The sequence below is a fragment of the Temnothorax curvispinosus genome, unplaced genomic scaffold (genome assembly GCF_003070985.1).
Source record: "Temnothorax curvispinosus isolate PA1 unplaced genomic scaffold, ASM307098v1 QBEX01001309.1, whole genome shotgun sequence".
Taxonomy (NCBI): domain Eukaryota; kingdom Metazoa; phylum Arthropoda; class Insecta; order Hymenoptera; family Formicidae; genus Temnothorax; species Temnothorax curvispinosus.
Window position 1 is genome coordinate 1 of NW_020211089.1, and position 12,218 is coordinate 12,218.

A 12,218-nucleotide genomic window follows, 5' to 3' on the forward strand; every position below is an offset into this window, starting at 1 on the left:
AAAAAAAATTCTAGTTGCTGGTACAAATTTTTTCTCTGAGTGTAACAAATGTCAATAAAATATATATTAAATGTTGTCTTACTTGTCTCCATTTACATCTGCCGATGTGATTTCGTATCCATAGCTCGAGGCAAATTGTTCGCCGTCTAGAACGAGGGCAACGTCCATGTCCGACTTAAAATCGCGCCTTGTGAACAAAACTACTTGGCCCGTACCATTAGAACGAGGTGCACCCGCCGCATAAGCCAAATCCTTGCCAAAGAAGTTTCCAACGGCCACGGACATTCCTATATAAGTACGCAGATTAAAGTAAAGCGTAAATGAAATAAAAGTTTGCATGGCACAACGCTTACATTGCCCGCTAAAAAATCAATACGTCAATAGAAAAAAAAGAGAGAGAAAAAAAAGGAAACGATTAATTTGGATGCAGAACAAATAAGTTCTCAGACGGTATTTATAATAAGATATTTGTGATATTTTGTATAAAGCTTACTGAAATAAAAACTTTATTTTAATAAGATTACGTACCGAGATAGCTGTATTTATTTACAGGTGAAAAATCTTGCATTGGCGCGTTGTAAACTGTATTGTCCCTAGTTAAAAATTCATCTGAAATAGTGAATAAATAAAGGGTCCCTCTCCAAGTATGTGGTCCTGGCGTACCAATCACTACACGATCTTCAGCGGTTAATAAACCGCTAGTCCCAGCCTGACAGTAACCAAACTGCTCGTGGGCTCTGAAAAATCGAATTTTACAAGAAATAGATTGTTAGCTAAAATTTAAAGAAGCGTCGTAAGAGTATATGAAATATTCAGGCAACTACAACGTATTATAGGCACGTTGTTTATATTACTTGTTGGTAGGTTTTCCAGAGCATGGCTTTTTCAAATCGTCGTATTTTAAATCTTGAGATAATATGTAACATTGGCCTTGGCCCCATTGCGAATCAGCTGTTTTAACGATATGGCGATGCGCGCATACCTGTGAGAGTAGATGAAACCACGTGGTAATCTGTGCTATACGATATTGTTAATTTTGATTGTCTATAACTTTCTTTACTCACCATAACTTTACCTCCAACTCCCTGACTACGTACAGTAACTCCTAACCATTGATTATCTTTTATTTCATCAGTCCCCGGCGGTACTAAATCATCCGATTCCAAATCTGAAAAAAGTATTATAATCTTCACAAACGTGGAGCTACGGAAACATTAGATATGTCATATCCGCTTTTAAAAATTAAATTATGAATTTTATATGTTTTAATTGCAAATTACAAAAATATTTGTAAGCTTGTGGTAACAGATAAATATTTAACATTTCAATGATAGTTACATTCTCAAGTTAAATAAATTTGAAAATAGATATAAATTTGGAAAACAAATAAATTAAATAGTAACCGTAGAAAAATACAATATAAAACTATTTTGTGTGTGTGTGTGTGTGTATGCGCGCGCGCACGAATAAAATACCTGTTATTATAATATTGAAATAATGATATAGTGTAATAAGACAGTAACAATACGTATTAAATCAAAAGAAGATTTATAATTTTAGCAGCAAAATTACGTGACCACAATATTCAGGAAACTATGATAGATAAATAAATAATACGTAAATAACTTTAGATTATGCAATTTTAAATTATCATTTAATTATAATTCTTTTGGATAAATAGCAAATTATTCTTGTGTTAATTATATCACGTACTGACCATGCATATAAACTGAATCTGAATAAGTAAAACTGCATGACAGTTGCATCAAGTAAAAATAAAAATAATTAGCAAAAAACAATGTTAGTAAAAGCAGAAATGTCAGTTTGCATTCGTATAACATAAAAATGCTGTAAACAATCGCCACCATCGCCATCGTTAATTTTGTCAATTATCATCCTTAAGAAATATTCCGTTTCTCTATTCTATGTTGTTTCGAACAAGAGCGCAAGCTTTGATGCAATAGAATTAATATATAATAGATAATAGAGATTAATTTTTTCACCGCGCGCATGCTTGTCTCGTCTTTCAATATGTAATATTTTTTTTTCTTTAGGAAAGACATATGCACGTTGTATGGCAATCCGCTGGTAAAAATCTTCAAACTCTTCATTCACGTCATTCTGCAAAGACTCTGCTGAAGTTTATACACTTACTTGAATCGTACGATTCGTATTCGTATGGTCTGTACAGTAGACCATCATCCACTGGTTTACCGAACCATGATTTAACAAAAAAGCATCTCATTATATATATATATATATATATCTATATATATATAAAATTAAGTATTGAATGATACATAAATAGATTTGATTAAATAGAACGTCATCCATTGTTGGACACGTTTAATGCAGAACATAAAGATGCACGCTCTCGACCTGACTTTAACATTCAAACATTCAACTGAACAGAATTTACATTGAACAGAAACAAAAAACACGTAACATTGAACAGAATTTGTGATGGAGAGCGTAGGAATAATTTAATTTATACAGGGCTATAAATTAATCATATAAATTTATTACAGTAGTGTAAACAATATAAGTATGTATTACGGTAGGATTACAAATCTATATCTTTTAAAGTTATCACGATACAATACAATTGACAAAATAGAGAATTGACAAAATATGCGAGACATGACATACTCAGCCGTCCATCGGTGATGACTTGAGTACAATCTCCCGTATATGTACTCAACGGGCACTTCCACAACGCTCCCGATCTGTTTGTACCCGGTTGTCGATTTTGATCCAAGGGTGCACCGATCAGCATCCTGTTGAAAATGAGAAAGCATAGTTACATAGGTCAAATAGTAGAGCAGCAGCATCAGCAGCGTGAAAAGGTGAAAAATAAGATTCTACTTGACTTGATTTCAAGTTTGCAACGACAAAAGGAGATTTCCAAGAGAGAAAGAGAGAAGCGATTCTTTTACTCGTACTGTTTCAGATAAGGCTATACTTTTTGTAATTTACTGTCAATTATAGCGATATTCTTCTGTGCAGTAGAGTCCATGTCTACGTCTATAAGTCTGTATTATATGTCATATGTATATACTATTCAATTTCAACAAAAACAATTGATCAAGAGACAATCGATGACATCGAATAAAGGGACGTCGATTTTATAAAAATTTAACTCGTATCGTATTATATATTGTATTCATACTAGATTGTTAAAAAATATTACACCATATTATTCTCCTAATATTTTCCCATTACAGTAGCATCTTTATACACATAATGTTACTTTATATACACACACATAAATATAAAAATTAACAATCGTAACGACAGGAAGGTGCTCGGCGAGAGACAGAGTAAGTAGACTAGTAGACTAGCAGACTAGTAGAGGATAAATTGACTCACCAACTGGTCGATTTGGATGACGAGTGGTTCTCGATCTCTATATGCTCGGCTACGGAGTAGCCGAAGTAGGAGCCCTGCAGGCCCCTTTTGACAACAGGTATTCGTGGTTCGAGATTAAAAGCGTGCATGACGCACGCACTCATCAAAGCTGTCCACAGTACATATAACGCGTTCATGGTCGACAGTGGCGATTGCGATTACTTATAACATGTATATCAAGCGACTTATGTGAGCGGATCGTCTCTCTCCGACTCTGATTCTTCTGAATTCTCCGCGCAATTCTCCCGCTCTATCGCATACCACGCTTCTTCGTCATCACCATCAGGCATCAGCCAACGCAAACCACCACAAGCGCTCCTCGCGAGTACTTTTTCCACATTTTTGTAAACGCACAGGCACTACCCTACGACCCTACCCAGTCCAGTCCAGTCTACTGAGTCTACCCACCCACGCAGGCCACGCACACGCATCGGGCCGTCGCCGCCATCGGTGATCGGGCCGATAGGGGCGATAGGGCCTCGGGCCTCGGGCGTATGTACTTTCACGAGGATTTGCGAGGCTCTGGGTGGCGCTCAGTGGCGCTCAGTGCTTGAATTTATTCGCAAGAAAAGGGAGCGTTCCGTTTGACCACGTTGCGATTGACCACCAGTCAATCACAGCCCTCGGTGCCTGGAGTTTTTCCACTGCGATTGACCACCAGCCAATGAGCTGAATGAGCCAATCAGACCAAAATGTTACTAGCTAGAAATTCTAGGCCACCTTTATGCACCAATATGCACCAGTTCAGCTAGTTGTTCGAAAAAGAACAGACGGAAGAGTGTCGCTATATAGCGAGAAGCGAGATTTATTTTTGAAAATTTAGCGAAATCGGTGTCAATTCGGTGAGGAGGGAGCTAGCTCTCCTTAAGTATTACCGAAAAATTATTCGTGCGAAAAATGCAATTTGGTTTGATTAATGAAAATACAATCTCGTCGATAAAAGAGTCGATAAACTCTTAAAAATTTTAAACATTTTATTTTTGCAATATATATACAATTATTAAATGTACACAGCTATATATGCTTGCGGTTGTGCTATCGCGAAAAATTTACTTTTCTTATTGCGTAATTTGACGTAAGGTAGCGTACCTCGATCTCTTTAATTCTCTGCTTATTCCACCTTTGAAATTTATCGAGAAATCACTATTATACTGGCACATAATATAGAATGGAAATCACCCAAGAGATATTTTTCGATATCTCTTTTTGTAAACGTACTTCTGGTGCAGAAATCGAATTTTTTCAACGAGAATAATATAATTATTATAATGGAATATTTTTGCTTCTCATATTATACGAAAACCGAGAGAGAGAGAGAGAGAGAGAGAGAGAAGGGAGGAGGAGAGGGAAAGAGGGAAGGAGAGGGAGAGAGAGGAGGAGGAAAGAATTTAAGGAGCTATAGAATGTTTTAGCGTCAAAATCTAAAAAAATGACAAATCTACGACATTTCTCTCGTCACAACAATAATCTCTAATTCCCATATTAGACAATGGTACAGCTATTTCCTTGATGGCGCATCTTGCTGCTCTTTGAGATGGTAAATCCCGGACAGCATTGGTCTTGTTGTTGCGTCAACAACTGAGACGTGCTGAGATCGCTACTGATCGCCGCCGCGCACTCACTATCGTTACCAGCTTTCACATCCGCGTTATTTTTTCGCGTCTGTAGCGTGAGATCTAATGACAATGTCGACTCGTCTTCAGAACTCTGTGAGGACGAGGATGAAGTGGCATTTATCTTCACTTCCGGTTTCATGTGCACACTCGCCGATTGATTTTCTACGCGCGGCGACAAGTTGTCTCGGTGCTGCCGGAAATGCTCCTCCGTGTCATTCAGGAGAGAACTGAACATGTCTGACGTGTTCTTGATGCTTACCGCACCCATAGAATTCGATCGACATTCTGCAACCACGCGAAAAGAAACGTTTTGTTATTTTATTCCTAAATGTGTTCTCTCTGGTTTCTTTACGAGAGACTGACGTACACTCTCGCTAGTTTTCAATACGATTTGCCAAGCGATACGTCGATAGTGTGATCGACGATCAACGGCACACTCATGCATCCTGTACTATAGGAGTACGTGCCGTCGTCTCGTCGCGGCGTCTCTTGCACGCTGCATATTGCAAAAGAAATATATAAAGAGAAAAAGTAAAAAAAAAAATCTCACCTCGTATTTCCACATTCTTCGTCGGGGAATTCGCGACCGATCGTCGCGCGACATCTTGAAAAGTAATAGGCGAATATATCCTTCTTTCCTCGGAGAAAAATCCCGAGGATCCCGGTGGCGTCGGGGACGACATCTTCGACGAACCTCTACGTTTCGACAGGGCGTCTCCCGAAGTCGGTTTGTCAAACATGCCTGGGCTTATCCTGTCCACCAGACCTATCGCTCCCACCGAGCAAATCCTTTTCTCGGAGCTCCTAGTGTGCCATTGATGAGACTCCTGTATAGTGATTCCCTTGGTCGTGACAGAACGACATTCTCGCTTTTCCAACCAATAGGTCTTCATTGTGCCTGATGGTACAATATATCGGTAGAATTGCAATATCGATAGACGTATCCTCGACACACGTCTCGATAAAGCCTTAAAATTAAATATTAACGACCAGACAGATCGCAGGACAGATCTCCGTAAAAACAATGTGAAACGTAATTCAAGATGGTCTGCTTACCCTTTCCCTTCACCTCGATTTCTCCGCGTTCTTTGACCTTGTACGACGGCGATAGCAATTCCTGGGTAGATTGAGATATATGTATCTGCATAGCTTGGCTTGTCGCTTCCATGCGGGCTGCTGTATTGACAGAATCACCGAAGAGGCAGTATCGTGGCATTTTTAAGCCAACGATACCGGCTACAACTGCGCCACTGTGAACGCCAACACGTATCTGAAGATGGTTGCCTGTGTGAAAATCAAGTTTTCTTTAGCGCAATGTTAATTCTGCGCGCTACTTGATACAATATATAGTGAAATATGTATTGCGCAATGCACGAAAAGTGTCCTCGGAACGTGAGTTGGTAAAGGAGAGAATATAAAAAAGATATAAGAGAATTTTTTCCTGTCACTTTCTAGACAAAACTTATAATGAAATTAATATTTAAAGATAAATAAATTAAAATTTCAACAGATATTATATCTCCATAAAGGACGTATTTAAAATAATTTTTTTCACGTTATTTTCAGACTTGGAAAATTACAGCAATAATTTTGTAATAATGTGTCATAAGACCTTATGGCCAAAAACTCTACAGACTCGCTCTCTGGTATCGAGAGTAAATCGCTAACGTATTTTTTAAAAATTCGGAAAACGCACGAGGATGGAAAGACGCGCTTTAGAGAAAGATTGGGAAACTCCGAAAGCCGAATGTAGGTACGAAGAAAGACGTGACACGTTCTTTCACTTTTTTTTTATAATACGTATATACCTGTTGAACGGTCCTTGAGATCGGTTATCGCTTCGACCATATCGAGCGCCATATCGCATACGCGATCTGCATGGTCGTTTTCTTTTACCGGCGCACCAGAGACTACCATGTAAGCGTCACCGATAGTTTCGACCTTGAATGAAAAGGACTGCGCGTGATGATTTGTTATAAAAAATTTTTTTTAACATAAAAATATGTCAAAGTAAGGGTACACGTATTTTAACACGTGTTTTCTTGTCAAACTTGATTACAATAAAAATTAAACTATACGTGGTATTTATTGCCAGATTAATGAATAAAAATGCACGAATACGAAAATCAATTAACGTCGAGTCCGAGAGACTAAACAAAATTTCCCGAGAGATAACACACGTGATATCCTTTTACCAAAAGTTCTCAAGTATAAAGAATACCTTGTAAACTCGATTTCTCTCGGTCAAAGTGTCAAACAATGAGTACATGGCGTTTAACATGGACACAACCTCCATCGGTGAGATCCTACTGCAGATCTCGGTAAAAGTCACCACGTCCGAGAACAGGATCGACACACTATCGAACATCTGCAAGCAAATGAAACGATCAAGTTTTACAATAATTTCGTTGTCAAAGAGGTATTTATTTATTAACACAATATGTGTGTGTGATATATCATGTCTCTATAAACTTTAATAATTATTTTTAGCACGCAACACTGTATGACTGCATGGTCGTTTCTGATATTGTATATCTGATAAAATATGAGAAAAAACACTTGATTATAATTTCATTTTTATTAAATAAGAGAGACGTTATTATTATTATTGTTGTCGTTGCTGTTTTTATTTTAGATAATGCTCGAATTCAATGCGATAAAAATTGGAATTTTTTTCCATCCTTTAGGACGTTTTCCATCTTGCTAACAGCACGTAATAATGTAGGTGAATAAAAGGATACGGACTACGTTCTCATTTTACCCTTATTAGTCGTACCTCGCAAGTATCAATCGGACTTTCGCCATTCCTCAAACGGTCCGCAACCTGTTTGGGAATCATCTGATATAACAATTCATCCGTACGCTTCATTTCTTCATCCAATTTCCTCATAGATTCCTCCAATTTTTTACTTTTAAGCTGTTCTTGATCTAACGCCAGTTTTAACTCCACGGACTGTTGAGTCCCAGCGAGCATGAGGTCTCTGTGTGAAGTCATTAGGTTAATAGTTGTTTGATCGACCGCTTGACACGAAGCTTAATTGTATATTAGTCGATTACAAAAGAGATGAAAACTAGTATAATTTTTCCAAGTTTAGTTTTCAATACAAACATTACAATAGTATAATATTTCTCCAACAATGAGATAACATTAGTCGGATAAAGGGTATAGGTTATAAACGTTTTTTTCTTCTTGAAATTGCCTCGACTGAAAGACTTTTTTATCTACCGGCTAAAATCGTGCATCGAGAGATCATTTATATAAAGGCCCGTTGCTATTAAAGCGTTCAGATCGGGCATGACAGGTGTACCGAGATACATCATCATTTTCCAATTGTCCATGTATATCATTTGACCTGAAAAAATGCAATTAACAACGTCATCTCTTAAATCTTTTGCGTCTGCACCATTGCGTACGCCTACGTTTTCTTTTGTGGCACACGTATCGACAGTCTTATTATATTGCGTATTTAATAAAAAGAGAAATCTTTTATATATATAGATAATTTCAGTGAATAGAAAGTTAATATTTCACGTAACACAGCTACTGGTTTTGACTACGCAACCATCAGTAATCAACAACTATAAAAGTGTAAGCTTTTAAAGCTGATCAATAAATATACAAGCGTACCCTTTAATCGTAAAGTCTTATCTTCTACCGTTTCAAGCTCGTCGCTCAAGAGAATTTCGTTTCTGTGTCGATCGTCCAATCGTTCCGTAAGCACTGGCTCGACAGTAACCAACTCGAAAATGTTGTTCGTTCTATTCAATATCTAAATTATGCAAAATCAGTTAGTTGGAAATGAACTCAAAGTCTTATACCAGCGGCCTAGCAGATTTGGGAAATTTTGGGAAACTTGTTCAGAGATATTTAAATGTATCTACATATAAATCAAATACTTGGAAACATGGCTTAGATCGTCGCTACTTATTGTGAACTTGACGAATTTTCCAGATTGTCTCTTTTCGCTACGTTTTCTCTTACGTTTATAAAAATTTACCGATTGAAATTTAAATGCAATAAGTGGTCGAACCAAATCGAAGAAGTACGTGATCTTCTTGCCAACCAGATCTGGCAGTATGACCATTAGTGAATTGCCGATGCTCCTAACAACCATATCTGATCTGAAATGTAAACGGTTATTAATCGGATAGTGTTTTTTATTCAAAGATGCATGAACTTGCGTACGCGCACAGTTTTTTATATTGATACACAATTTTTTAAGAATTTCAAGTTGTTTACTCCTGCTCATTTGGATCCTTGTACGTCAATCACTGAATTATATAACCCAAATTTATATAGAATCTAGAGAATTTGATTAACAACATTTTCGCACAATCGTTTTAGCATACGCACCCGAAGACGATGCAGAAGGGAAATATCTCAAAGAGCACGCACGCTCCGATCGGCAGGTGTTTCTCCTCACGAGTCATCGCGAGCGATGCTAGCGTGAAGGCACGATTGTCGAAGGTAAGTTGAAAGGTCACGTGCACAGTGTCGAAAAGCACTTCCTCGCGTACCAGCTCGATCTGCAGTTCCTTGTGATAAAAGTGTCGGGCGACTTCCCTTATTTGGCCCATCGTGTAGTAGACGAAGCCCCGGCGTTTACTTCGATAGTGAAGAGTCAGTCCTGCGCATTCGTCAATTTCTAGAACTTGGATTCTAAAATATATTACATAGCGCATATATAGACTAAAATGTTCTTCTTCATTTTAAGGACCGTTACATACGTTTAACAGACTTAAAACTAGTTGAAATTAACGAATTTTTATTGTGGGTAAAATTTAATTTTATTAACAAATGAAAATACATGTCTCGCGTAGAGCAGCAGTCTATCTCCTGAAAATTTAAGTAAAAAATATCAAAAATTGAGGTCTTGGCTGCTATTTTCCCGAACGGTGTTTGTAAAAACGGCGTTTGCGATACCAGAGAGATACCTCCTTCGCCGACCTTTCTCATGTGAAACAAAAAAACGAATAAAACTAGTGCTTGTCATAGCCGATTTTGAAAATGATGATTTTTCATAAAATGGCTCGAGTGGCAGCGATTTTCCTTTATTTATAAAAAAAACCAAGCCATAAATCGAAAAAAAATCCTATGACAAGCACTAGACTAGATTATTGTATTGAGAGTATAGCTGTAAAAAATTTCATGCAAATCGGTTCGCATTAGTCTCCGAGATATTTCTGGTGCCGATTTTTAAAACACTGTTTCGGGAAAATAGCTGCCAGGACTAGAATTTTTGATATTTTTTATTAAACGTTTCGGGAAATATTCTCAAAAGACTACTCCACAAGACATATATTTCCATCTTTTAATAAAACATAATTTTAGCCACAATAAAAATTAATTTTGATCTAATTTTAAAAGGCCTGTCAACAAACGTATATACATATATATGTATATATATATGTAACCCCTTAAATCTCATTTATAATAAGCGTTACATGTGAGTTGGTGAGTAATATACAGGGCGAAAGAAGAACGAAATGTTTTCAGAATCTTTTCGGGACGCACGTAGCGGTTATTAGTGGATTGTGTAACTGACCTTGGCGAGTCTCATTTTCACAGATGAATGAAGGCGCTCGCATTCTCGGGTAAGAAAACTTGAGGTACTCGTGAAGGTTGTCTAGACCGTTGAGAAAGTCTCTCACGTGCCGTCCGAGCACCGAGAGTACGCGATCGTAACCGTACTGTCCGACGAATCCTACAAAGTGCACACCCATTTGATCGAAGAACTCCTTTTCCGTTACGCCGAGTACCTGAAGAGTAAGAGTACGAAGTATACTTGAATTTTTTAACAGTTGTGTCGAGTAAATGGACGAAACCATTTATCCGCTTTTGAATGCGTCAAAATTTAATGCTCTGCCTATACATGATATATTCTACATATTCTATATTCATATTTAACCATTCAGTCTTTGTGCCAATATTATTATTGTTTTTATTGTTTTTCTTGTTGTTGTTGTTGTTGTTGTTATTGTTGTTGTTGTTGTTATGTCAAACACATTATTAATATGCAAATTAAACGATTGGATATACAATGATATAAGGACAAAGCGAAAATTAGAAACTACATATCTTATGAAGTATTTTATATTTCGCCTCTCTTCTTTCTTTATGAAAAGCGTGAAATTTTTTTGTAAATCCTAAATATAAAATATATTCCAGTTATGTGTATATTCGAAAGACGGTTAAGAAAATAATGCGACGCAGACATACCTGAATTGCTTTTTTCGCTAATCGCGGTATCAAGTTTTCCGGATAGACCTGATGAACACTAAAGCTCGGCTGATCCACGGACGCCTGCCTGCGGATCTCTTCCCATCTGTCCTCGCCATAAACCTGCCTTATATATTCGGCCAAGTTCTCCAAGATTAGACCGTACATGTTTCTTTAGACAAGTCTTGCCGAGTCTACTAGAAACATGTAATTTTTCACGAATAATACGACCTGTCGCACAAGAGCTCCGTCCACATAATATTTAAAATATATCTATATTAAATTCCTGTTTAATTCCGCTCTTGCCAACGTAATGATCTTTTTTCAGATATATGCAGACATGCAGATGACGCACTTGTGTGACAGATTGTAAACATGACACATTTTTGCGAAAAGTAATTTTGATAAAATCTAGTCCTTGATAAGATGTACGTTTAGTGTGAATATCGAGACACTTTAACAGTTTAATGGTATACATACGCATGTACATCTTTTCTGACTCTTGACGATATTTCGCCAACTTTTGTTCACCATGATCACTGACCTCGCTCACTAAATGGATGAGACCTGGGTGTAGTATGGGATCGATCCCTTGAATTGAAATCAACTTGGCATATGGATAAGAGCGCGATTATTATTAGATCGTTCATAATTTCGCTCACGTATGTCGGCTCATCGATGACCCTGCGCTGCTGATTTATTTCAGACGTTTCAACAATATCAATAAGTTTCGGCTTTGGCTCGCGTGCCAAAAACACATTCTCGATACGAAGTACTCAAACGATTTCGATAATTATAATGACTCTATTTACCTTTTGATATAACGAAACAAACTGCAAAGGTAGATAATCGTAAGAATTACACATTAACTTTAATCTTCGAGTTATGAATATTATCACGTTTGGAAATGAGAGTGAGTGAGTGAGCGTGTGTGTGTGTGTGTGTGTGTGTGTGTGTGTGTGTGTGTGTGTGTG

The 12,218-nt window shown here is 37.4% G+C and overlaps 2 protein-coding genes across 11 annotated transcripts in view; both read right to left on the bottom strand.

Moving 5' to 3' along the window:
• Window positions 1–82: 82 nt before the first annotated feature.
• LOC112462118 (integrin alpha-PS1-like) lies at window positions 83–3,937 on the bottom strand (the record flags this gene model as incomplete). The annotated part of the gene is made up of 7 exons (XM_025027720.1): window positions 3,370–3,937; window positions 2,650–2,777; window positions 2,155–2,205; window positions 1,065–1,168; window positions 855–982; window positions 529–737; window positions 83–287 (listed from the first exon to the last, which is right to left on the bottom strand). Coding segments are annotated over exons 1-7 (1,001 nt in total), but the record flags the coding sequence as incomplete, so codon positions are not given.
• A 404-nt stretch (window positions 3,938–4,341) lies between these two features.
• Window positions 4,342–12,218, bottom strand: part of LOC112462072 (soluble guanylate cyclase 88E) — a 15,256-nt gene continuing 7,379 nt past the window's right edge. For 6 of the 10 annotated variants that reach the window (XM_025027685.1, XM_025027668.1, XM_025027647.1 and 3 more), the window contains 12 exons: window positions 11,245–11,441; window positions 10,571–10,784; window positions 9,379–9,652; window positions 9,023–9,146; window positions 8,653–8,794; window positions 8,251–8,377; window positions 7,801–8,005; window positions 7,246–7,392; window positions 6,833–6,965; window positions 6,081–6,308; window positions 5,575–5,922; window positions 4,342–5,309 (listed from right to left, as the gene is read on the bottom strand). In XM_025027685.1, the coding sequence (XP_024883453.1) occupies window positions 4,891–5,309; window positions 5,575–5,922; window positions 6,081–6,308; window positions 6,833–6,965; window positions 7,246–7,392; window positions 7,801–8,005; window positions 8,251–8,377; window positions 8,653–8,794; window positions 9,023–9,146; window positions 9,379–9,652; window positions 10,571–10,784; window positions 11,245–11,412 (2,529 nt within the window). In that variant the 5' untranslated portion in view covers window positions 11,413–11,441 and the 3' untranslated portion in view covers window positions 4,342–4,890. Of the gene's footprint in view, window positions 5,310–5,574; window positions 5,993–6,080; window positions 6,309–6,832; window positions 6,966–7,245; window positions 7,393–7,800; window positions 8,006–8,250; window positions 8,378–8,652; window positions 8,795–9,022; window positions 9,147–9,378; window positions 9,653–10,570; window positions 10,785–11,244; window positions 11,442–11,724; window positions 12,208–12,218 lie in introns of those variants that run through there. The other 4 variants (XM_025027693.1, XM_025027702.1, XM_025027638.1 and 1 more) reach the window with 4 other exon arrangements.